The following is a 27,848-nucleotide window of genomic DNA, read 5'->3' as shown; positions in this document are numbered from 1 at the left end:
GAGATTTTGCTGACACTTTTCCTCCTGTCAACAGAGATTTTAAACTCGATCCTTTCATGGTTTCTGTGGCTGAGACGGCCACCAATCTCCACTTTACTCACAAGATCCACTTTGTTGACAAGCAGCAGATCAAGGAGGGCATGTTTCCAAGTTGGCTCTCTTAGGACCTTTTCCATAAAGTTGTCATTCAGGTTTTCTAGGAATCTTCTGGCCCAGGTTGTACCAGCTGTGTGATGCTCACAGTTAATTTCTGTCAAGTTGAAGTCCCCCGTAAGGACAAGAGCAGTTGACTTGGAAGTGTCTCTTAGTTCCTCAAAGAATAATTTGTTGGCATTATCATTCTGGCTTGGGAGGTCTGTAGCAGACTCCCACAATGACATCTGCATTATTTGTTTGCCCCTTGATTCTTACCCAGAGGCTCTCAAAGGTGCCATTGCCAACTGTGAGCTCCATACATTCTAACCCTTCCATTACATACAGTGCCACCCCTCTGCCTCTTCTGCCCTGCCTATCTCTCCTGAAGAGCCTGTAACTGTCCATCAGGGCACTCCAGTCACAAGTCTCATCCCACTGGGTTCCACTTATGCCAGTGATGTCAAATCTCTGCAAGTCTCCTGTAAATGACGAGTCATAACTGCCAGTTGTGTATAGGTGTCTGATAACCTGTATCACGTGAAGGGATGCTAGATAATACGTAGTTAGACAACTCAGCTGAATTCTGCTTGCTCTAATATCTGCATATCCAGCTGATGGCAGTAGAGGTGCTGTCATCTATTACACAGATGATGTAATAGATCTAAATGTAGAAGATGGAGTTTTATTTTATTGGTTTGTAAGAAAAATAATTATACTTTAAGGGAGATTAGCATACTTTAATTTTATTAAGTCTTCTGAATTTTTCTACTTCCAGTGGTGTGAAAGTCTGAAAGTTCATGTATTACCAAAAAGAATCAGTACTGAAAGTGTTTTTTTCTCTTTAACTTATAGTGCAGACCCAGTTTGGAGTTCTTTTAGAAACAAGTGGTCCCAAAGATGCCATTTTTTATAGGGACTTTTTTAATAAAGAGCTGTTCCAAGAAACAAAGCAAAGTGATCAAAACATTATTTTAAAATGGAAGCTGTTTTTTACAGTACTTTACAATAAGATGAAATAGAACATTTATGATATCATTTTCATAAGGTGTTATTGTGGTTATAGGTAATGTAATTCTTGGATTTTTTTTTTAAGAACAAAACATTGTTCCTGCATCTGTAGCTGTTGTACATTCCACTACAATTCTTTACAGGGCAATGTTTCTAAAGTCTCTTTACTTACATAATTGGACTTCTAGGTAAATAAGAGAAGCATTGTATAATTGCTGCTAGAGAGAATCAATATATGAACTGTTTTTAAGATCTAGTATTTAACATATAATGTATGACTGAAAGAATACCAGTTCTTTGCTAAAAAACTTACAATTTAATTCTTATAGTTACCTATCTGTACTGTAAAACTAGGGTTTTACACTTGCTGCTGGCTTTGATAAAACACTGGCTGGTTATGATAAAACACTACCTCTTTAGCATGAATGTAATATTTTTGACTACCACTCTAGGTGGTAAGATGTATAGCTTACATCTTCTGGCAGCTCTTATTAACATATATATCTGCTACTTCTGAGTGTAAACTTGAAACAAAAATTTCTTAAGATGTTTTTTATAGCAATGTTGAGCTCCTACAAACACAGATTTTAAAAAAATATAAAATCAGATCTTAATTCTCAAAGATTTTCTTTACAGTTCAGTGAATTCTACCCCCCTCCCCTGCCCCAAAGAATACGTATCCCAGCTGATCTCCCTTCTCCTTGAAGTATTTCAGCAATGTCTTGGAATCAGACTAATTGGAAGTCATTGGGTCCAACCCTCTCCTCACATATATATTGTTTTTTCAAACAAATTAAATAATGCATATACAAATAATAATGCATATGCAAATCAAATAATGAATATACAGTCTTCAGTCTCTTCTCATCCTTCTCCTTCCCATAATAGTTATTTTTCAGTAAACTGGTAAAAAAATATGAAGGATAGGAAAACAAATGACTACCATTGTTTGCTATGGAATCTGTATTAGAATTTATCAGTGTGCAGGTGGGTCATTTCTTAACCCACAACCTCTTAGTGTTTGAAATAAAAGCATTATTAGTCTTATTCAATAACCCCTAAAGGAAAGAAATGAAACTATTAAATTTTATCCTTTTTGCCATTATACAGATAGCTTTGATTATTGAATTTAACTGGAATTTGTGTCTGGTCAAGCAACTTCTCGTGTTATGGGAGATTGTCAGGTTGCTGGCATTTTAAGTGAAACAAGCATTATACTCTAGTCTTGTAATAATTCTGAAACTTTTAAGGTTATTCAGTTTTGGCTTGGATTTTAAAGAAACCTAAAAACTTTAAGCATATAAATCCCATTAAATTTTAATGAAACTTAGACATCTAGCTCCCAGAAGAACCTTTGAAATCCTGGCCCATTTTTCTTTTATTTTCTTTGAGGTTTTTTTTATCAGTAACAAAGCCACCAAAGTAAACTTACTGCTCTTTTGTGAGTGGAAAATAAGAACTGAAATATACTGCTAAATATTTTTAGGGTTTTAAGTGTCTTGTCACTCATCCAATTCAACCTGAAAAGGCTTAACTCTCAGCATGCGAGTAATCCCATTGAACTGGAACTAGAATGCATTTTCTAATTTCTTTAAAGTTGCGTAAATGTTGGCAATATGAGTATTCACATTATTTACACTATGTCTTGGAAATACTTATTGGTTCTGATTGAAATATTCCATGTATTTTGAATTACATACCTTTGCCATAGGAATTTATAAAAAATTTTGTATTGAAATACAATACAGAGTGGCATTATTTAATGTCAAATTAAAAATAAATAATAAAGAATTCTGTCATTGCTTAACTTGCACTGTTTTTTTATTGTTCCTCCAAGTGTTGTATCAGCAGAACAGGCAGTAGGCACTGCCCTCATAGATTTAGTAACTGGTAGACTTTATCTTAGACACACTATGTTCTGGAAGTTCAAGGCCCCTAACATGAAGCCTTGATCTTAGCAACTGAAGTAATTAATTAAGACACTGGAGTTTACTATAAAAGCACCAAAACCACCTCCGATCTGGTTTCATGAGACATTTTGAGGTACTATCCTCTTTTTCTCTATCAAGTACCTGATTATTTAACTACTGTACTGCTTATATAGTTAGTTTGGTAGTAAAAAACTACTTGGTCTGTTCTGAGTCTGCTTGCAGCAGAAACTTTGTAATCTCTCCTTTTTGAAAAGAAATCATGATATGTAAAACCACCTGTGGTAGGACTGTGATGGCCAACTCAGATCATGAACTTGGCTGACTGCCTAGTCATGTGAGTGCTAAAATTGGAGTATGGGTGGGGGGCAGCCATGCATTCAAGGAGAGGACTGAGACAGCATCAATTTAGATCATCTAACATGCAGTGAGACTGTGGAAATCATAAAAAGGTGTAATATCATGGTAAAATAGTACTGTTATGATATCATCATCATCAAGACAGATTCCTGACTTGGACTGCATGTAAATGGCTTTGACTGTCCATTGTTTTGTTCACTGTGTAGTCTTTCAGATCTGTGCAAATGAAGCTGCCATTGAAGGCCCTTGAAATAGTTACTGTCATTTTAGTAATGTTTTGTGACTACCATCATTTACTGAGATGTAAAATGTAAGGTAGTGAGTAACAGGTCTTAATAAATATTTTTTTAGTTGTAAGCCTTGTTTATATGTTTTTTTCCATTGTGGCAGATAACCAGCATCATTGATCATTAAATATTTTCTATATGGAATGATCCTGTACACCAGTGTGCTACCTCCATCATTAAAAACAGCCCAATTAAGACAATATATTGTCTTAATATATTGTCTTAAGACAATATATTGTCTTAATATATATTGAGTGAATTTAAATAATGTTCTTATACTTTCTTTGCTGTGCAACAGTTAACAGTTCATCTTTCCATAGCACTCTGGGAAAACATAGATGCATACTAGCATTTAAGACTATTTGGCATTACTGATTCTGCCATATAGTCATAATTTAAAAATAGTCATTAGAATTGAATGATTTGTAGGTTAATAATTTAATTTATATGACTAGCATCTGAAAGACAATTAATATTGTTGCATTCAAAATTCAGAGATGAGTATATTGTTCCTTGCATCTGCTACTTGGACTACTAAGGTTCTATATTGCCCCTTTTTTGCTCAGATTAGTGTATTAGTACTAATGCTACAGGAATGTTCTGTGCTTTTCATCTCTCATATAGTAAAATCTAGAAAGCCAACACAAGACATTTATTTCTTGGCTTAGGCTATATACCTTATGTTTCTTCTGTGTGTATAAAACCACATGATCTTGTGTATTTGATATGGTTAAAATGAAAGTGGGTATTTGTTTATGCACCAATGACTATACCTAACTGAAAGCAATTATTTTCAAAGTGTTTTTCATATAGAATTCTCTGAGCTAGACTTCTTGCTTATCTTGGCATATGGGTATCTATGTGAATATAGAAAATGCCTACTGTTTTTTAAATTGTGACTGTCCTTGTACTCCAACTCCAGGGTGCCTGTATATTAAATGTCATAATGATACATCGCTACATCTTGAGGTCCATCAGATAATACAGAGGTGATAGTGTGCCCAGGTAGCTAAGAAGGCCAATGGCATCCTGTCTGGTATTAGAAATAATGTTGCCAGCAGGACGAGGGAAGTGATTGTCCCCTTGTACTTGGCACTGGTGAGGCTGCACCTCAAGCATTGTGTTCAGTTTTGGGCCCCTCACTACAAGAAAGACATTAAAGTGCTGGAGTGTGTCCAGGGAAGGACAACGAGGCTGGTGAGGGATCTGGAGCACAAGTCCTATGAGAAGCAGCTGAGGGAGGTGAGGTGCTTTTTTTCCCCCTGTAAAAAAGGAGACTCAGGGAGACCTTATCACTTTCTATAACTACCTAAAAGGAGGTTATATTGAGCTGGGGGTCAATACTCTCTCCCAAGTAACAAGCAACAGGACCAGAGAAAATGCTCTGACTGCACCAGGGAAGGCTTAGGAAAAATTTCTTGATGGAAAGGGTTGTAAAGCATCGGAACAGGCTGCCCAGGAAAGCGGTGGAGTCACCATACCTGATAGTAGCTTGGGGACAGGGTTTCCTGGTGGACTTGCAGTATTAGGTTAATGGTTGAACTCGATGATCTTAAGGATCTTTTCCTACCTAAGTGATTCTATGAAATTTTGCAGTACGTAGGGAGGCACATACTTGCCCATCTTTACGCTTCACTGCTGTTAGTACTATTTACTGTGGTTTTAACCTAGGTACTGGTGGTTGTTGTTGATTAGATATTTGATTATTAGACAAGTACTTGTCTCTGTGATTTTCTCCTAAGTAGTACAGGGTTCAAGGGCTGTTCCTAAGGCGAAGCCTTGGTACTTTTTAATTATGGCAAAGGTCTTGCTCTGAGCTATTTGGGCCCCATCTCATGAATAATGAGCCAAGCAACACTCATGTCTTTCTCTGAGTAGCTTCTAGTGGCTAGAGATGCCTGACTATGGTTGTATCTTTTGAGGTAGTCTGTTTCAGATACTGAAAGGAAGGATACATTGATATCTGAGCTGTGCGTGATGGCATTTGATATGATCTGATTATAGCCGTGGTGCATATTTTCATCAGACAGTTGTAGATGGTAATGATCATGACTAAGTCATCGTTTGCTGAGTTATTGCGATATTAAACGGATATCTTTGCACCCATCTCAGTCACAAGAAAGAGCATAGGCATTCCTGATAAGTTGAGGCTTCAGCCCAGCCAGCAACCAATCCCCACACAGCTGTTTGCTCATGTCCCCATCAGGATCAGGGAGAGAATTGGAAGGGTAAAAGCCAGAAAACTCATGGGTTGAGATAAAGACAGTTTAATAGGGAAAGCAAAAGCCACACATAAAAGCAAAGCAAGACAAGGAATTAATTCACTGCTTCCCATGGGCAGGCAGGTCTACAGCCATCTCTAAGAGAGCAGGGTCCCATCACACGTTACAGTGACTTGGGAAGACAAACGCCATCCATCCAAACTTCTTCTTCCTCCTTCTTTCCCCCAGCTTTATATACTGAGCATGATGTCAAATGGTATGGAATATTACTTTGCTCAGTTTGGATCACCTGTCCCAACACCTCCAAATTCCTTGCCAGCGTGGCAGTGTGAAAAGCAGAAAAGGCCTTGGCTCTGTGTAAGCCCTGCTCAGCAGTAACAAAAACATCTGTATGTTATCAACCCTGTGTTCAGCACAAATCCAAAACACAGCCCCATACCAGTCACTGTGAAGAAAATTAGTTCTACCCCAGCCCAAACCAGCACACAGGGTGACTCAGCCTTTAAAAGAGATGTATTCTTTCTTTCTGCCTTCACTAAAGCATTCTACTAGGTGTCATGTGGAACCTCTACCTGGTTAACTCAAGGGATAGTATATTGAAGATGACTTGGATGAGGGGACAGGAGATGACCTAAAACTCATAGTGGAAAAAATGGTAACCCTGAGACATATAGGTATACTTGTGCAAATTTGCATGAGAAGTCTCTTCTGGCATTAGGTTCCACTGGTGGAAGCCAGTTTAGTTCAGAAATATGCGCAGAACTGAGTAAGAGCAACATCAGCAGAAATAACACAGCTCTTTCTCATTCAGTGAAGCAATGACTGTTCATATCTCATAACTTCAGACAATTTGGGGGTCTTATGAAATATATGACAGAATAAGGGTATGACAGTAGAGGAGGTGAAGGAGAAATCTCCCAGATCCTGGAGAAGTCTCATGGATCCTGGTTATCTTACATCCTTTCATCACTACAGTGATAAATAAGAGATTATTGGAGCCTGCAAAAGACATGCGACCTATGAAGTGATACCTGTTTCTTTCAAGGAATATGAAAGTTTGTATTCTCCTGGTATCATGGTTGTGTGTAACAGACAAGAGGGAAAAAAAGGAGGCCTTGTAATACAATATTTAGGGGGAAAAAAAAGGAAAAAAAAGAGCTGAAGAAGTCCAATTGGATTTGGATATATCATTTACTTATCTTCCAGCCTCTAGGCGTACTTGCTTGTTTATTAGTCCCTTTTCTAAATAGGATATTTTTCCATTATTCACAGTCACACTTTAATGGACAGTTACAACAGGGATATCAAGAGAAACTAAACTTTGTGACCAACTTACTTCCAGTCAACTGGCAGCCACAGCTGTGGTGATGACAAGATCTGACTTAATGTTTGAGAATTCCATGAAAGTAAAAGCTGTGATCCTTCCACCAAAGGGTAACTAGTTTCATTTATATATTTTTTTTCCCTTCTTTGTTGCTGTGCAGTCAGAACTCTTCTGTGGTGTGGATGCTGGTTTTAAGAGTCTGAAAAATCTTTTGAAACTAATTTCACTTTGTCTTGGCTATTACCTCCTACTTCTGTGAAGCCTGTATTTAAATCAGTGTAAACCAAGTAGTTCTGGAAATTGTAAAGAAATGGTGTATTCTATTAAATTTCTATCGCATTTCATCGTCCTTTTTCATGAATACTTCCAATAAGAGATGATGGAGAGAGGTATCTTTAGAATACGGGAGCAGGGAGTACTTATCCCTTAATTTTTTCACCAAAAATAAGAATCTCATATTCCAGATCTTTGATAGTTCCCTGCGTTGGTCTATCATTTCAAGTCTCAGTTGATTACTTCAGTCTGCACAGCTCCCTAGGTGAATCTTCAAGTTTGGTTTGTGGTTATCAACTGTCGGGATTTTTCTCTTCACACGTGTTCAGCCAGCCTGAGAATATACCTTTGCTGTTATGGGCAACTTGTTATCAGGAGAGTCTTGCTCTTCAATCTTTCAAAAGCAGTGGTAATGACTAAATGTTTGGAGGTCATGAAAGTGCCCATGAGGCAAAGGATCCATACTTTGACTCAAATGTAGGATTAATGAAAGCAGTGTTACTTTTACATTTAGCTTGAACTTGTCTCCAATATGTGAGAAAGTATGCTTCAGAATTTGGTGAGAACCTCTGGCACCTACATGACATTATTTCAGTTCTCATCTCATCTCCAGAGATAACCAGTAGATAATTCAGATGGCGTGTGTAGATATGGTGTTGAAAGTCCTGCAACAGATTCTTTTCAGGTGTGCAGTGAAATACTCTTTTCTTACATACTTATTCCATCTATACATCTCCTCTGAGTTATGGGTAACTGGTACTGGGTTTTGAAGATATACTTTTGCTCCAATATTTTAAATGGACATCGTGTCAACAGGCAGGAAGAAGGATTATTAACTCTCTGTGTTTTGTGTTGGTTTCTTCGCCTCCTCTGTGTTTTCAGATTTTGTCAGCAGCATAACCTCATCAGACAGCACAGCAGTAACAGATTTTTTTCAAGGGACTATTAATGTACGTGAGGGAACATCCATCAACTACTGTACAACTGCTACTACAGCCATGAACTTTAACTGCTAAGTTTAAATCACAAGAAGGCTAGAAGGCTCCAAGTTGGACTCCTTGCCTGGATCATTCTAATCACCCAGGATCAGAAATGAGTCCTCACATACTGTATATGGTATAGGAGGCCTTTAAGAAACTGGGAGCTAATATTGCACTGAAGGTTAATAGTCACAGTTTAGGCACTCAGGTATTGTTTGGTGTTAGCTGAACCTAGTTAACTCCCCCATTCAGTTCTCAGTCCCTTTGCCTGTTCTACCTGATATATGCTTTTGTAGTACTGGACAAATCCTGTATTGGTTTTTGTCGACTGTCTCACAACCTCAGATGACCTGCATGCTCTTTACTTGACAGCCAGTGAAATGCATCTGTTTTCCTGAGTTTGAGAGCTTTCTGTTCCAAGAGCAGGTGTTAACTAGACTGATTTACTAGTTAATTGAAAGATGTTTCTGACTAATCTGATGGCATTCTCTGATGGAGTGATTGCATCAGTGGGCAAGGGAGGAGCTACAGATGTCATCTACCTGGATGTCTGTAAGGCCTTTGATACAGTCCCCACATCATTCTGGCTAGTAAATTGGAAAGTTATGGGTTTGATGTGTGGACTGCTAGATGGATAAGAAATTGACTGGATGGCCATGTCCTAAGAGTTATTGTCAATGGCTCAGTGTCCAAATGGAAACCAGTAGTGAGTGGTGTCCCTCAAGGGTCCATATTGGCATCAGTACTTTTAATATCTTTGTCAATGACACAGACAGTGGAATTGTGTGCACCCTCAGCAAGTTTGTAGATGACACCAAGGTCAGTGATTCAGTTGAGTTGTTTGAGGGAAGGGGTACCACCCAATGTGACCTTGACAGGCTTGAGGATTGGGCCCACGTGAACCTCATGAAGATCTACAAGGCCAAATGCAACAAACAGGTCTAGTGAACGATGTCTCTGTTAATGCTATGCACATGTAATCTTCTTGTATAGGTCTCTGTTGTAACAAATTCTCAGTTGTAAGTAGCTCTTATATCAGTTTAAATGGTATGACAGTCAATCCTTGGAACAAGCACCTTCGTGTTACAAGCCAAAGATCCTCACAGATCTCATTTCAAATTCCTCTCTGACATGATTTTGGAATGCCATATGAACCTATCTTCTGTTTCTTTGCTAAATAGAAATAAAACTTGAAAGATTTGGGCTGGAATTAATCTCCCTCAGCCTCATACATCTGAAAATCTTTTCTCCTTCCATAGTAAAGGGATGAAGAAATGAAATAGCTTATTTTACTGTCTTGTATGAAGATATGTATGTGTAAATACATATCTTTAGATAGTCATGTCTACAGAACAGTTCATCCCTTCTCCTTCTCCATTGACTATTGAAGAAATTTAGACAACTTGCTTACTGTTAGTTAGTTACATAAGCTGAGATGAATGTGATAATTGTGTTATGTTATTTCTAAGACAACAGTTCATATAGGAACATGGTTTTTGGGGAAGATAAATACCCTTTCTGATTTTATCAAAGTGGATCTCAAGGTAGAAGAACACATTAGGAGCTTGATTGTGGTAAAGTCATTTTGGTAGTAGAAAAATGGTAGTTTTTTCCACTCAAGTTCTACCTAAATAGTGCTTGAGCATTTCAGACACCTTTTCTTTGATAAAGGATTCTGAATTTGTCCGTACCCAATGGATTCAACTCTTCAGTGAGTATTTGAGACATGTTCCTTATTCCCATCTCAGAATAATTGGATGCTTGCTGGTTAGTAACCAAGAAAGGAGTCTATATGGGAAGAAGCAAACAATAGCTGTACTACTCTGAAATGTGTTCTCCACATGGATTCTGAAACTCTGGCTCCTTCCCCACTCTCATTGAATCCTCTGTTTCCAGCTTGTATATCAACAAATGAATGAAGGACAATGCTGTGCATTGTACTCTCTCCAGTTTAGAGAAAGATGGGGCATGAGCCAGTGCTCTGTCAGTTCCAAGTTTTAGCAGGATTACTTGATCTCAGGTAAATAGAATTCATATACTACAAGGCTGTAGTCTCACAAGCAACTTGAGCCAGTTTGAGTATAGGTGACTTTTGAGAAGTCTGTTCTTCTTCATCTCTCCCTCTGTCAGCACCTGTGTTGGAGGAATTGCACCAGGAATGAGATCATGTTGATGAGTATAACAGGATTTAAAAAAAATAATAATAATTTTGCAGCTGGATCAGTTCCTTGGTCACTTTTGTAGCCTGGCAGCCTTAGCACAAGCTCAAAGAGAGGAAAGTCAGTACTTCTGTGTGCAGTGGCAACTCTTGTTTACATAAGGCTGTCATTTGAACTGCTTTAAGCCAAATTGTAGAATCCATATGGATGAGATATCTGAAACTATTATTGAGAAGGTATAAACTTTTTTACTGATTTTATGAAGAATAACTTCCAAAGTGGTTTACTTTGGTGTATGGAATGGACTCATGATTTTTACTGTCTGTCTGCAAGACTTATGTATAAAAATGCTTATTGGGTATGTAAATACAAAATTTATAGATGAGAAAAGAAACTCGTGTATGTGTCTTGCATATTTGCAATACAGATTTACAACTCAGTCCAGCTTCCACTAAAAGCAAGGGCAGAAATTTACTTGTTGAGATTTGCTTTCTAAAACTCTCTTTTATGTTAAGTGTTGATTGCACAAATCATCCACATAAACCAGCTTATGCCTGATAGTTGCAGAAATATTACTTTTTCTTCCTTTGATATTTTATCAATAAACTACAGGTTTTACAGTGTATAATAAATGTACTTTTTACATTAACATTTCAACATGGTGTCTAAGTATTTGGAAGTGAATATAAAATTGTAGTTATTTGGGTATTAAAACCTGGGCAACCCTTTTGATTTGTCATCATATCCTTGGGTAAAAGGTACAGAAGGATGCATGATATATCTCTTGTGTAGTGACTTGCTTTTCTTTGTTATTTTTTTTCTTGATTAAAAGACATGGTTTACCAGATGAATTAAATATTCTAATCTTCTGACTTTTTTTTTCTCTTTAGGTTGCAGCAATCTATAAAGATTCAAGTATTGGAAATCTTATAAATATAGTTATTGTCAAATTAATTGTAATTCACAATGAACAGGTAAGGAAAATAAATATTTAAAAGATTTCTTTCTAATATAAGAAACAAAATGCATGAATTGTCATTGTAATTACAAAGTTTAATTTGTTTTAGTTTTAAATGCAAAATATTTTCTTTAACTATAAAATTTTGTTTTAGAATAGGAGACTAAATGTGAAATGTGAGGTTAACTTCAGGTTGTGTATTTAATACCTCTGTTTTCCTGTCTCTCTGTTAGCACCTCCAGTTGACTTATGTTGACATAAATAAGATAGTATATGAAAGCTTATAGCATAACAACCTAAAGTGTGGTTGTACACATGGAAATCTGACAGGGAAATGACATCTTTTATAGAGTGCTTTGTTGGAGTGTTTTCAGCCCTAAGAGTTGTAATATTTTAAGACTGTAAGAAGTATATGCTTATATAATATATGGGGTTTATATTTATTTATCATAAATGTCTTGTCGCTTTTTAAAAAATATTTAACACGTGATAAATGCTCACATAGCATTATTTAAAATAATGGGTCCTCATGACTGATGACTTGTGGCTTAATTCAGATCTGATCCTAAGGGAACTCTTACATGACTTTCCATGCACAGTCATTATTTTACAGATTAGCAGCACAAATGACAACACAGTAAGTGCAAGTGCATGAATATTAAAACAGTTATTTGATATTTTTGACCTTTTCTTGCTTAGGAAGGACCAGCTATCACTTTTAATGCAGCTACTACACTTCGTAATTTTTGCTTATGGCAGCAATCACAAAACACTTTGGATGACACTCACCCTTCTCATCATGATACTGCTGTTCTCATCACTAGGTACAGTATCTAAAATAGCCACAACTACTCAACTAGGTAAGACAAATGCTTCAGGTTTTTTTTACAACATCAGCTTTTAACCATTCCCCTGACACTGTTCATAGATAGCTGAAGTGAATGAAGACTATCTTCTGCTTCCCAAACCACTGATTATCAATACATGAGCAATTATCCTGGCTATGTTGATAGATAAGCATCTGATGATCCTTTCATTAAAGAGGATAGAAATTACTTAGACCTGAAATTGGGACAAGGAAATGAAGTCTTTAGCTATTGTACATTTATGAGATAGAGGCAGTGTTGTACTTAATGGAATCACTGAAGGATGCAATGATGGTCAGCTCCTGATAGCCCAGGCATAATCAGGACAATCAAAAGCTTAAAATGGAAAATATTTAAATATTAGAATGTATTCTTCTTGTGCACCAATAACCTTAGTGAAGGTTCTGATGTTCATTCATTGAAATAGAATCTCTCTTTTGCTCTTCTTTTTCACTAATATTTCCCCCCAGTGTGCAAGTTGGACACACTCCAGCACATCACACTGTTTGATGTTAGTCCTGAATTTTACATTGTTAATTTGGCAGACGGTCCACAACATAAGGTGGTTTCAAGTATTTTGCAATCTGCATGTTTTTCAACAGCATATCATAATTGTCTACTGTCTGCATTGTAGAGAAATAGCATAGTGTTTTAAGTTTTATTCTTTTCACACTAGATAGAAAACAGTACTGCAAGCTTAGTCTGGTGAATTTAAATTATTTCTTTCATTAGAATACAAATTGTTTGAATGGACTGTGAGATTAAAAATTGAGAATCAGATTTGCAATTACTTTAGTATAGCGACAGTGAATTACTTTAAAAATATTCTTTTACATACTGTAATAATTTTAAATAAATATTTTTCTTCAAGGGAAGATATCTGCAGAGCTAGAGAGAAGTGTGATACTCTTGGTGAGTTATTCTTTTTTAATCAGTATGGTTATATTGCAAAATACATGAGAATTTCACTGTACAGAGAAATTAGGAATAATTAGGAAATAATTAGGAAATAATTAGGAAATTAGTAATAAATCAGAAAAAAGAACCAAAATTCAAGTCACACAGACAAAAATAATTGTTTCTCATTTCTTACTGCTGTTGTCTCCTGGCATGTAGTTTGGTGCCAGGGGGTTGTATAAATTTGCTGCATACTTGAGGAATGACTTTCAACCATAGTATTTGTTGCACTACATAGCACTACGTGAAAATTCGTTCTGTTAATCATTTATCTAAGGATTCAATTTTGCAGGTTTAGCAGAGCTAGGTACAATGTGTGATCCACTACGCAGCTGTTCTGTAAGTGAAGAAAATGGACTGAGTACTGCTTTCACTATAGCACACGAGCTTGGACATGTGTAAGTACCTATTTCCCAGCAGGTAATTTTTTTTGTTTCCTTTTGGATATAACCAATTTCCAGCGATGGGCTCTGCGTTTCTAAGAGAGCGCAGTCTGACACATCCTTTTAAAAGAGTCATTATTTTTGCCTCTTCCAGTGAACCAACTCTGCCTGTCACCTAGAGGTAAAGAAATTGTGAATTTTATAACCTGGTTGGTATCCTGAATTATAGGAAAGACTGACCAAACAACTAAGTTCTGTCCTTTTGTCATATGAACTGGTCGAGACACTGGGACATATCCTAGGCGTACAACATAGTCCTGCTAAGTTCAACTGCATTCTAGCCCTGCTAGGAATTTACCTTTAAGAAAAGACAATTGTTAATATAACACAGAAATATTCTTCCTTGTGTTTGATCCTTTCAGAATACAGTAGAGTAAGACAAAGAGAAATACTTTACACAGAAAAATAAGAGGAGATGACAGCATTTTATTTTATGAAGCATACCTCATCAGTGATGGCAGAAAGGTGCTATACTCTAGCTCCATGAGGCATGCTACTGTGTAGGTAACAATGAAGTTACAGAGCTCAGTAGCTAGCTTGTTGATTTTCATGTTCCTGCAAGTTCCTTTAGACACGTGTTATTTGTCATGGTATTTAAACTGAGATGTAAAATAAGATGATGTGTTATTTGCATGAATTATAATATTAATGTACTCTGTAGTTTTTGTTACTGAATAGTAAGAGTTACGATGGGAATATTGGAGTAACATTTTGTGGACAGTCTAGCCATGACCTGTATATACAGTTGAGGAGAATATACAGTGGCATAATCCTAAACCACTGGAATTTTTCTGGTGAGCTAAAAAATTATGTAATTGTAAAATTCTTCCTGTACCCAGGAAGGTATTTGGATAAGGAGAGAATTATATAAGGCATTTTAAAGATACCTATTGCCATAATATCAGATAGATATATTGAGTTCCATTAAATTTTAAGGCATTTTCAAGCTCGTTTGAGTTGAAAACACACTTGCTGTTATAGCAAAGTGAGTTTCAGTTAATTATTGCTGAACTTGTTTTGGAGTTTGTCTGTTTTGCTTTTTAGATTTAATGTGCCTCATGATGACAGTTTCAAATGTAAAGAAGCTGGAATTAAACATCAGTATCACGTAATGGCTCCAACTTTAAATTATCATACAAGTCCATGGACCTGGTCAAAATGCAGTCAAAAATATATCACTGAATTTCTCGAGTGAGTGTCAATATAATGCTGTGGTTTAGAGTGTTATTTTTCTTTTTTTTTTTTTTTTCCAATTTCATGTATTTCTGAGAAGCATTTTAAAGGTATTGCTTAAATACAGTTTTTGCACTGCTCTTTTGTTTAACCTAAGAGGGTTTAACTTGTAGGGCCTTAGTCCTCCAGAAAAATACATGATTCATGACTTTGTTAAAGTTGCACTGAACATACAAAGCTAAAGGATTTTTTATTTTTTTAAATATAGTGGCATAGTTTATTGAAAAAATCTTCAGTATGATTTTAATAGGTTAGAATAGGAACTGTTTATTTTCTGAAGTTTTTATGTAAAAATAAATGATAAGTATAATTTAGGCAGTACCATCTTCTTTTTCTTTCCTTTTTTTTTTTTTTTAAAGTCGTTATATAGGCAAGTAGGCATGCAAACCCATAACTCCACTGAGATATACATGTGTAAGTGTCGGATGAGTAGTGAGAAGGTTTCCAATGAATTAAGAGTGATTTATTCACATTTTGTTCCTGTTTTACAACAGTACTGGCTATGGTGAATGCCTCCTAGACAAACCTAGTGAAAGAATATATGATCTTTCCTCTCAGCTGCCTGGGTCAATGTATGATGTCAACAAGCAGTGTGAACTTACGTTTGGTATTGGGTCACAAGTGTGCCCATATCTGGTGAGTGAAAACTAGACCAAGTCGTGCTCAATCTATACTAAAAAGTTACTGAAAATTACTGGTTTGGGAATAATTTCAGGAATAAATCCTGAAGTAAGTAAAAGTTCAGGTTATATTCTTCTGAATGGGGAAGTATTCAGTGCACAGCACTGCAATTTCATATGTAAGAAATATATAGAAATAAAAAGTAGGATGCATTAATTTTGATTTCCACATCTGTGATTGTGATAATTCCTTTAAAAGATCTAAAACTACATAAATTAAGGTTTCCTGCAACACGTTCTGCAAATGTTTTTGGTCATATCTTACATTAACAGGTCTTACTTCTCTGCTTCTTTTAAAAATTTATAACTTAAAAGCTAATATATTATCTCAAACGTTTGTTCTAAATGGTTCAAAATGACTCCCTACTTTCTCAGAGAGTGAAAAAATATTTTTGAGCCTGACAAAGTGTACATTTTGTATGCAAAATTGAAGTATGGAAAGAAAACTTGACTAGATTAATATTGTAACTTAAGTTGTATTGTGAAAACTTAATATGGCCATTTCAATATAAACACAAATAAAACATTATGACTTTATGCGTTACTGTCAGGATGTCAGTGTTAGATTTTGTACTAAGTTGTAAAATATCTCTGCCAATATTGTATGGCTTGTTGGAGCTGTTCAAAGGAGAGAATTTAAGATCAGATTCAGTCTGAATTAAGTGAAGGTGAAGCAAATTGTTGTTTTGGAGGAGTCAAGCTTTATGGGAATATTATAGAAAAGGAAAGAAAAGGGTACTTCAAAGACCTGAAGATGGTGTTTCTGAAGACTGCTTTTTAAATCCTATAATCCATAAGGGTTATTTGTCTGTTAAGAGTCTTTTAACAATTTGAAAAGGAGGCTTTCTTCTTAATTTTGTAGGCAGTATATTTAATTCTTGTTGAACTCAGAGCCTTTTTGTGGGGAATTATATGGAAACTGTGCTGCATAGTATTAACCATAAGCTCTTGCATATTTTTAAATTAGTTTTCCAACTGAAATAGAAAATGAAGTTATCTATTACTCTCATGGGATCACTTTCAAATATTCCACTTTGCTGTTCGGCCTTAATCAAGGTCTGTTTTAGTTTTGTGGCGTTTTGTCTGTGGAAAATGGTAGTACTAATAGCAAACACTAAGCCCACACAGTATGAGAAAATACAAATATCACAACTACTGTCTAAAATGGTGTTAAAGGTACAAAAAAGTAATCTGTTTTTCTTTTCAGAAACAATGCAAACGCTTATGGTGCACAAGCACAGAAGGTGTTCACAAAGGTTGTCGTACTCAGCACATGCCTTTGGCTGATGGAACGCTTTGTGGTGTGGGAATGGTAAGCCTTGATTTGTTTCTCAGTGCTTGCAATTTTTGATGTAGATAAGAAAGATCAGTGCTTGCTGTGTGGCAATACTGTGCCTGTAGTACACTGATTGTGTGAAGAGTGTCTACCTGACTTCACCTGCAATTCTGTAATGTTATGTCATAAAAAATATAATTGTCTGTTCAGAGTAATTATTAAAGTTTACAGATGCCACATTGGTTAAAAATAGGTGAGAGAACTCAGGGAAATGGCCATCTTTCCTTCTGTTTGTAAAGTTCAGGTCATGCATAATAACTTATTTTTTTTCCTGATCAGTAGTGCTCCAAAGTAGAATTATCTGAAATATGACATCCCAAAACTGTTTTTCCCCCAGTTTCTCTTGTTGAGGCTGTTTCACTGAACCAAAATAAATTAAGTATGAGTCACTTAGATACAGGTGTGCAACTTTTTGGAAAGAGGGAGTCTCTGGATTAGCACCTGGTTTCAGTAGTTATTTGCACATTGTATCTGTTTCAGACAAAATACGTAAGTATGTGTCAGTACCTCTTCAACTAGTCCAGGAAGTGCCTTAACCACACATAACTTGTGTTCATTTTCTGTCTTGCCTATTGTAACATAATTCAGGATACTTGGATCTGTTCAGTCCTAAAAACTGGAGCTGTCTTCTCACTTATACCCTGATGTGTAGGACGTCCTGGCTGTCTGAAGTATGGATTGAATGCTTTGTCAGATAAAAAAAAAGAAGTGGAAGCTGTGCTTCCTATAGCCTGCCCATTTTTTTATTTGGTAAAGAGTGTTTGGATGATGAGAGTGCTTCCTCATTTGGCAGTTTGTTTTCGAATGCAGATCTTGATCTGTATCCTTGGATGATATAACCTTTCTTGACCTGTCCATAAGGGTCATGAATATCTAATTAGTAGACAAGGCACTTTCAGAACCTTGATAGAAACAGAAGTAGTGGGGGAGGCTAGTTGAATCCAGTTACCAGTGGAGACTTGAGGCTTTTAGTTTTGGATTTGTATGTAGTTTGGGAAGTGAACAGAAATTAGATGCTTGAGCTGCTTTTAACAGTAGTGTGCTTTGGCAGCTTCAGGGGCTGTGGGAACAATGTTAAATTTTTTTTTTAAATAGTTTTATATGTTCAAAGGATTAAAAAATCTAATTTAATTTCTATGTATAATAAGCTGATAGATTTCACTCCGTTATTTCTACATTTCCCCCAATAACTTTTAATCTCTACAGACTCTGTGTTTGACAAGACAATATTGGTGAGAAGTTTGAAAACAGTGTCTTAATGGATAACAATTTAGGCATTAAACTGTCTAAAATGGTTTCTTTCTGTCTTGCAAGATTATAAAAAGTTACTTGAAGGTTGCAGTGGAAGCTTTGCTTGATTACAGTCTATGTATGCAGCTGGTGTTACAATGTTTAACCCGTTTTTCAGTCAGTCACTGATCAGAAAAGAAGTTCATCTTTTATGTAAACTTCATGTGTAATCTTCAGTTAAATTGACTCTACTTTGGCAGCATCAGAGGATTTCTTTTATATAAGAATACAAAAACCTGTTTTATGTAATTAGTGCTGTGAAACCATTTTTCTCTAGGAAGTGAAGAGCTAATTACAGTCATTACCTCTGAAAGATGTAAGAAAGAACAGCAAGTAATTAGTCTGACAAATTGTCGTCTGTTTCTGTCTAAGGGACAGCTCTTTTCAGGTTCAGTCCACAAGCTGCTGTTGATGTTACTGGGCATAAGATATTAATATTTAACAGCAAACTAAATCAATTTATCTTTGGCATTTGTGACATTATTGCAGTGATGAATACAGAAAAGGTCCATTAAAGGAATTTGTTATTTTAGTATCAACTTTCTAAGCCTAACTTTCACAGGTTGTGTGTCTGATTAATGGATCTTGCTCTATGGACTACTCTAACAGTCCTTGTGTTTTCCTTCCCAAAATTTACAAGAAGATAGAAATCTAATAATTTCAGAGACTCTTAAGCATATGAGCAAACAGCTTTTCCTGAATGCCTGCACTTCCTAGTGGAATATTTTCTTGCCATATGCAGTCTATCAACATGCACGCATTTTGAATACATTTGTTTGTATGTCTCATGGTGCACACGTCTGTAGAGCTCAGTGACTTTTTAATATATATATAATATCTGCAGTAGGTATGGGTAGCATTTTCTTAAAACATTAAAGGGATAATGCAACTAATTCTTCAGAGTCTTATAGACAATAAAGAAAATATTTTCTTGAGTATCTGAACATTTCCTGTATTAATTCTACAGGGTTAATATTACTATCTATAATTATTATTTCTAAAAAAGAAAACTTTCAATTTTACTTCAATTTGCTGACTCGTTACATTTCTTTGAGCTGATCAAACTGTACTTTACTTGTCCTGGAGTTGCCTGTAAAAATTAATTATATTTGCTTGTTTGGCTTCTGCTGAAATATCTGAAAATTTCTCTTCAGCTCCTGTTATACATTCTGAGCGCTAAGGGTTGACAGTAGTCTATAAGTAGCAATTCTACCATGTCTGAGTAAAGTTTCTCACTTCATCACTTTTATTGTGAAATGGGCCACAAGACCATGAAAATATTAGATGTTTAGTGCTTTTTTGTATTTTGTTTCTGTCATCAAAGCTACTATGGGAGTTTTTTCAAAATTAAGAACAGTGCTGTATGATTACGCAGATGTACCCTGCACACTGGATGCCACAATGAATTTTGTAGATACAGTTGCAATTGTTGTTGTCATGGTATAAACTATATATAAATTAAAAGCATAAATCAAAATAAGAACAGTATTTATATGCTACATTGAGGACCAAGATAGCAGAGGATTCTCCTATGCATTACAAGATATATGGGAGAATTTTTTTCCATTAGGACAGAAACTGAACTGCTTTAATTGGCCTAGTTTTCTTCTCTTAAATGTCATAATTCTAGTTGTCATGTTCCAGATAGGTGCTAATTTGATGGATGTTTAGGAAATGTGAATAACTTAGAGCAGAACTTCTAGCCCTGCTTCCTCTTAGGTTTTCTTGTTGCATTCTAGTCAAAAGTTTCTTTGTGCTTTGAAATTTCTGTAGACCAGCAGACTCTTGTTTGGATTATGTTTTCAATTGTTTTTCTTTTATTTTGTTATCTGTTTCTTTTATTTTTTGGATTTCTGTATTGAGGAATTGACTTGCATTTGTCCTCTTGGGATAGTATAAATGATTTTTCCACACCTTAAACATGAGAAGTTTTGAGGTGTTTTATTAAGCTTCTTTCTAAAATTCCAAAGAAGTGAGTTTGGAGAGTGATTCAGGTTTTGGTATTTTGAATGTCTTTGCTCATATTTAAAAAAACCCAAACAAAATTCTAAATCTCCGGGTACTAGTTTTCACAGTGTGGTTGATGACATTCAGAGAAAATACTTAATCCCATTTCATGGTGGATCTAATTAAAGGGAATAGGAAACTAGAAGTGTTGTGGAAAATAAATATCTACACTATTATATGTAACTAAATTAGCTACAAGCCAACTGATATAAAAACTCTCCTTACACATCCATCTCCAGCTTACACCTGGCTCAGAATCATGGCTTCTGTATAATGAAGTTGATGCAGTTTTTAGCAGTGTAATTTATATGATATTCATTCCTATAATGGTAACTCGTCTGTTGGAGTTAGTGATACACATCTGAGCCCCCCCAAAAAAAATCTCCAAAGAAAAATAGTTGTTGAAACTGTCTATTTTCTAGGAGTGGCATTCTCAGAACAAGTTGGTTTTGCTATGAAAATAACAGCAAAAATACCCAATCAAGTGTGGGGGTTTTATAATTATATTTTGAGACACTTGAAAGGGTTGCACTCTGGTCCTTCCTGGATTCTTGAGGAATATAGAAATATGCCCATATTCTGTTGATTCCTTGGACATTGGAATGGAGAGGTAGGAGGTAGCTATGTGATTCTGACCCAAACTTTTCCATGTCCTGGAGCAGTCCCATTCTACATAATGGCAGTTTGCTACTTAAACATTGAAAAAAGCAAATGTCATAGAAGTCTGGAAAAGAACTGTTTAACAGCAAGAAGCAATTCACATGATACAAGTAACAGTTTCATTGGAAAGCATGTGCCTTTGTCTGTTTTAGAGAAATGTTTACCACTTCTATTCACTGTAGATGTATGGTGCATATTGAGCTAGCATCTAAAAATATCTAGCATAGGTATCAAGTGAATTAAGATTTCATTTTAACACAGAAGATAGGGTTATAGGGACAATTGAGAATAGGGATGCAGAGCAACAAAGAATTGCTTGGAACAGTAAAAGAAGTACCAGCCTGATTCTGAAGTGTGTTTGCTGTTCTTCAGTTGTAGGTTACTGCTCATGTATTGATTTCTATTAAAAATCATTGCATAGCTTGACTACCTCATGAATGTAATGCATTAAGAGATTTAATCTGAAAGAATAAATCATTTTATGTGTATATGTGTAAAGTAGGTATAAAAAATTCAGATGGATTTTATCAGAGTTGAGTGATAGGGGGATATGTTCACCATCTGGAAAGCAGCAGCAGATCTTTTGAACTGTAAGAACAGAGTAAAGTATGGGCTCAAACCAAGAATTTTTTCTATAAACTGGGATTTCACAGGAATACTTTTCTGATGAGATATAATTACAGAAAAAGCAAAAGTTTCAAGGGAAAAAATAAAGTATGCAGATTTTTTGTAAGAACAAATTGAAAATGTTAAAAAAAAATAAAATTTTGTGGGGTTTGTAGATCATGTATTTGAGTTATAAATTTAGACTCATCTGAGAATCCGTGCTACAAAGAGAGAGACCTGAGATGCCGTGGTTACAACTTCAGTTAGATATCTTTCCAAGCTCCATTTCTTCTGTCTTGTGTACTCTTTTTATTAACTGCTCTGTTTTTACTCCTTTTTTATGCTCTATGGTCCTACTCTCATCTTGGTTCTTAGAGCAGTGTGCTTTCTGGACTATGTGTATTATAGGATGGAGAGGAGGCATAGGTTTAGTGTACAGCAAAAGGTTTCATTACATCCACTTGCAGTTAAGACCGAGGCCTGTAGCAGTACATTCATTCAAGGGAATGAATGGCAACACTGCACAGACATGGACACAGGCAGCACCAACAGGGGTTTGGCATTCGAGTGAGTGTTTATCTTCACTGCCTGCTCTTGGGGTTTTCTGCTGTATCTGTGTAACTTTGAAGATTCATACTCCTTTCCCAGCTCTGTGTGATTGCAATCTTCTTTGAGACAGTTCATGCTCATAATTCAGCTACAGGCCAAGTGCATCATAGTGAACTGATGTGCTGCAGCACTGTTTAGGGTTTTTCTGTTTCGTGGCTACCAGCTATGCCCGTTTTCCTTTCCTGCATTCAGTCCACTATAACTTTCTCTTCCTGTGCTATTCACAGGCATTCTCAGGGTGCTGTTTGGATTGTATTTTATAAGGCAAAAGAAAGAGTCAGAACAATAGAACTGGATATTTGGCAGGCAAAATACAGACCTTCGTGGCCACTTCTGCAATGCTTTGTCCATTTCACTTTCTCCTCATACTTGTCTTTGGTGTTCAGTCATCTTATTTCCTTTTAGAAGCACCAGCAGCTACCAGTATCATCCATGGAAACATGTTTGTATATGGAAATAAGCTCAGGAAAGCCTATTCATCTCTTTTTCTGCAAGGCTATGTGGGGCTCCAGCGCATGGAATGATGTCCTCGTACACTGAGCATCAGTGTGTCAGTCTTTGTCTTAAGGTCTTCAAAAACCATGTGTATATCTGTGAGTAGCGTGGAAAATATAGGCAATAAGAGTGAACTTGGAGTTCTTTTCCTGCTCTGAGTCATAAAAGGCTGTGTAGGAAGTGCTTGATTTCAGAGGAGCTCTGGTCCTGTTCTGCATGCATCTGTCACTCTCCTTGATTCAGTCGAAATCAAGCATAGCCTGGCAAGTAACGCTTTAATAATTTCTTTCAAAGTTGCTTTCCTGGAAATTTGGCAAATTCAGTAGGAGATAAGTTGGAAGCACTCAAAGTCAATTTATCAAATCATAGGGTAATCCATAGGTAAGATTCAAACTGTTTATTATAAAGAGGTTATTAAAAAATACAAACCAAATTTGAATCATTAACCCTCCTCTCATCTCTGAAGATATAATAATTAGATGCAGATTTGAGTCAGAATTTCTGTCTTTTTGACAGAAAACCAACTGTTGATCTTGGCTAGAGCAGCATTGTCACTTACTGCAGTCAGTATGTTTGGAATTAAGTCTGATACCCACTTTACATGATGCATACGTTATATTTGCCCTAAAAATGCAAGAAAAAATTGTTTAGCAATTATATTTAAGTTTATGGAAGTTTTGTATATCCTAGTATTCTCAGTGAAGCAATGATTCAATCAAGCACAGAGGAACATCTGGAACATGTCTGGTGCCAGAGTTTTCTACCGTGACTTCATCATGTTGCTTCAGTAGGAATGCAGCAGATTAATAGCTGAGACAAGTTTGTTGAATAAGCTATTAAAATCCCAGATGTGAACATATGCTTTGCATTTTTATGGATCAAAATAATGCTGTTGTGGGTATAAAATTTCATTTTACAACTCTCTCTTTTCCTGAAAGTTCCCTTCAAGTTACTGTGAATATTTTTCTAGATGGAAGAAAAACCTAAATGCTAGGTCATTGTCACATATTAGAATGCAGTATTTGTTTTGTGAAGGAGGATTTAAAATCTTCAGCTTATAGTCTAAAAAGTTATTTCCTAAGATGCTAATGACAGTTCTTGGAAAGGCAAGATTTTAATATTTCCTCATTTACCTTATGGCTGCACTATCTTTTATTGCTAGGTACTTGATGTTAAATACTAGAAGATTTGTATGTAAAGGTACTAGTACCCTAAGGGAGTCTTGAAAAAAATAATAAAACCTAACAGTAACCACTCCTGTTAGACTTCATATGCACATATGTAGTTTTCTTGGTGTTAAGTTAAAGCATTAGTCTTAGCATCAAGCAAGTGATGATCTGGCCAATTGACTGGATCATTTAAATGGTTATATGAAAAGATAGATCTAGATTTTTTCTGTGTTTGCTTTGGGCTTTACAGTCACCTGGAATGGTCATATTCTTAGAGGAAGGCATCCAGGACTTAAAAGATATGGCCTATGTGCAAGAGTTGGTGTGATGAAGAGTTATACAAGCAGGCAGTTTTGTCATCAGGTTGAATTAGGAACTCAGGCAGAACCCTGAAAAGAGAATCAGATTCTGGAACAAATTCCTGTTTTGAGAGCAAAATGATCAGTAGCAAAGAACATAACTATCAATATAATAAAAGCATATACTAATTAGGGAAAAAAATCATTTAGGTATTATTTTGTGCAGTAATAAAGCTGCTGAACAACATTTGAGTTTTGTGGCATTTGGCTGTATTCAGAAAGATTGCACACAGTTTTTGTGTGTTCAGTAAAATTTTTGTTAATTGGTGGTTCCTACAATAAATTTGTAAAATGCTGTAGTTGTAAAAAATGGGATGTAATCCTTGAATTATTTTATCAGAGATTCTGAAGTTGTTTTATGTGCCAGAGACTTTAGTTACCCAAATCCTTCTAGACTTTAAGGTAATACAAGACTGTTTCCTGTTGTAGAGAGGCAAAGCCTAAGCTTCAGAAATAAGAAACAGTTGAGTAGACATAATCTTCTCTTGATGATTCTAGTGACTGATCCATGTATATACTGCAGGGAGAGATGGAATAAGCCACTCCCTGTCAATATGAGCAGGAGAATCCCTCCTGACTACGAACCTAATTGATGATCAGTCTAATCCCGAGTCTGCAAACAGGCATCTAAAATAAAGAATTCTCTCTATTATGTATGAGCACTGACCCCATGTATTCAGCCCTGCCCAGTGTCTTGTCTCTGGATACAGGCAGTCTTTGATGCCTCAGGTGGTGTTTGGAGTCAAGGACAAAGTTGACACATTATTCACATAGAAGTCAGCAGGATACATTGTGCTGATATTATAGTATCTTGTAAATATTCTATATTAGTATGTGAACTATTCCACTATGTTGTGATCAAATATACCACTTGGGATTTTCTAAAGCATACAAGTGAATTAGAATTCCAACTGCCATAAGTCATCAGTAGGATTAGTGCTGGTAATTCCTGTGGGTTCTTTGGAAAAAGTCACACATGCACCAATCATAAGATTCTCATTTAGACTTTTTAGTCATGTACTGCTTGAATAACCACTGAAGTGCAGTCAGATACTGGACAGTAAATATTTAGAAGCAAGAGATAGATCACTTTATGCTTCTGGGAAAAAACCCCTGTCTATAAATAATAACCATTTACAGTTACAGTGTGTTGAGGTCTCATAAGTGACACGACTACAAAAAAATAGTTTTGCAATCTTTGTCTTCTTAATAATGTAAATCCCAGCAGATGAAATAAAAATTACTCCTTTATGTAAATTTTTGGTTGGAAATAGGTAGTTCTTCACCAGGAAAAAAATCTGAAGTAACAGAATAGACATTGTAAAGTAGTATCTTGCTCTAAGAATTATTATTTCTCTAACTATTAATTCCATTTTAATTGTAATAATGATTTTTTTTAATTAGTAGTAAATAAAAAAGGTTTTTTAAAATATAAATAAAATATTTCACACCTTTTGTTATAGACATGAAAGTCTGAGTTCAAACACGAATCTATAGCATCACTTTGCTTTACCATAACCAATGTCTTAAATGCTTGGCTGCTTTTCCCAAACAATCCCACTAGATAGTTAGCTTTCGAGATGTTCAAAACACTCTGGTTTTCTTGGTGGTTTCTTGCGAGTTTTCACTCTTTGTATCAGCATGAATTCTAAATTAAGCTGGAAAATCTCAAACATAAAAGGCAGTTGTAAATCTATTTTTGAAGTTTGTGCAAGAAAACATATTGGGAATCCAAGACTGTAAGAGTCTTGTAGAGGCATTTGGACAAAGTGAGAAGACTTAAATAGGTATTCATCATCCAGTAGCTTTCATAGTGAGCAAAGAAATCTAGGCAGCATTTTTAAAAATATGAGTCCTGGATAAGTTATCTCAAAGGAAATTGAACATTTTAGAAAATATCTGGATCCAGATAAGCGTAGTGAGCTCTTAAATTTTGTTCTTTCTGTGGCTAAAATATACAGTAAACTTTTGCTTGGAATTAAAAATTTTATTTTATTTGTCGACTGTGTAGCACTGCCGCCATGGAATTTGTGTGAGCAGAGAAATGGAGATGCGTCCTGTAGATGGAGAATGGGGGCCATGGGGACCTTACAGCTCATGTTCAAGAACTTGTGGAGGTGGAATCAAGAGCACCACCAGGCTGTGTAATCGACCAGAGTATGTTTTTTATTGTGTTTTACGTTAGTGCATAATGAAGATATTAAGAAAGAATGGATTGGTTCAAATCAAAATGAAGGTATTGTGAGCTGCATAAATTAGTTTGAAGCACCAGTAAAAACATGCTTGTTTCAGCCGTGTTTGGAAAGAGATATAGGCCTACAGACTCTAATATGCAGAGGACTTTTAGATCATCCTTGTCTTTAAACAATATAATTTATACTTATAGCTGTTTCTGAAGACTTACATTGGCAGGGTCTTTTTTTTTTCAAGATTAACTGTTGAGGTTTCTTTAAACATCGAATGCTTTTTTTTGAGTAGGAGTTTAAAAAAGAAATATATGTATTCCCTACTAATCTGTTTAGTGAAACACTTGATTTGCTTTAAGGCTTTTCCACAACATCGCCACCAGTAATGCCCCACAAGGGACACTGGTTATAGCAGAGTCATTTACAGCTTACCTTTGTAATGAGAAACTTCCATTGACTGAATAATTCCATGTGAGTTTCGTTCTCTGTAATAAAAATCAAAGAGAACTTTACCCTTAACTTGTCCAGAACCAGAACCACAGCTGCTCCCTGGGTTGTTTCAGGGTTTTTCTAGGAAGCCATGCGCACTTGATATTATCAGTGGGATAAATTAACTTCTATCAGATGGCCCCAGGTTATTTTATTTTCTCTGATGAGTAAGAAGCAGTAGACTAGATTGCCATTAGATATCCTCTGTCAGTCTGTAGTAATTGATAGTATCAATATGCCATTGATTTATTCTTGTTTTCCCCAAGAACATACTAATACTGAATTATTTTGTGTCAGGATTTATGACTGTTAGGAAGTGTATTTTAGACTTTACAGTAAATGGGGTGTTTTCCACAATTTTCTCTTTTTATTTCTTTTGATCCTCAAACTGAAACCAATATTAGGACTACAGAAAAGAGTGTGTCAGCTCCTAATTGTCTTCTTTCTTTGTCATTCTGTAAAATAATAATTTCAAATTACTGAGGAGATGCTGCTTCTGTGAAAATAAGGCTATACTCTTAGCTCAATGAATAAAAGCATTAAATAATGCTTTTTCCCAGGCAAAACAGTTATAACTCTAAGAGAAGTAAAAGTGTAATAGGCATTAATAAACATCAGTAGCTTGATTACCACCTACCTCAACAGTAGTATTTTACAAGTATTGTTTCATTTTCTTCTCTTGGGTATAAATGAGTACGCAGTGCGATAGAAGTTAAGAGTGTGTGTGTAAGTCAGTAACAGCTGACAGAATGCTGTGTGAGATTTTGCCTTTTATATCAGTGGCTTGAGCCACTTTTAATGGAAAACAGCGATTTTAGAAAATGAGTGT

The 27,848-nt window shown here is 35.8% G+C and overlaps 1 protein-coding gene across 4 annotated transcripts in view; it reads left to right on the top strand.

Moving 5' to 3' along the window:
* ADAMTS20 (ADAM metallopeptidase with thrombospondin type 1 motif 20) overlaps positions 1-27,848 on the top strand; it is a 90,471-nt gene that overhangs the window by 19,272 nt on the left and 43,351 nt on the right. For 3 of the 4 annotated variants that reach the window (XM_032688935.1, XM_032688936.1, XM_032688934.1), the window contains exons 5-12: positions 11,567-11,650; positions 12,334-12,458; positions 13,372-13,412; positions 13,750-13,855; positions 14,945-15,091; positions 15,628-15,769; positions 17,021-17,125; positions 26,356-26,501. In XM_032688935.1, the coding sequence (XP_032544826.1) occupies positions 11,567-11,650; positions 12,334-12,458; positions 13,372-13,412; positions 13,750-13,855; positions 14,945-15,091; positions 15,628-15,769; positions 17,021-17,125; positions 26,356-26,501 (896 nt within the window). The remainder of the gene's footprint in view (positions 1-11,566; positions 11,651-12,333; positions 12,459-13,371; positions 13,413-13,749; positions 13,856-14,944; positions 15,092-15,627; positions 15,770-17,020; positions 17,126-26,355; positions 26,502-27,848) is intronic. The other variant, XM_032688937.1, reaches the window with a different exon arrangement.

This window comes from Chiroxiphia lanceolata, chromosome 5 (genome assembly GCF_009829145.1).
Source record: "Chiroxiphia lanceolata isolate bChiLan1 chromosome 5, bChiLan1.pri, whole genome shotgun sequence".
NCBI classification, from domain to species: domain Eukaryota; kingdom Metazoa; phylum Chordata; class Aves; order Passeriformes; family Pipridae; genus Chiroxiphia; species Chiroxiphia lanceolata.
This window is presented reverse-complemented; position numbering and strand designations above follow the sequence as displayed.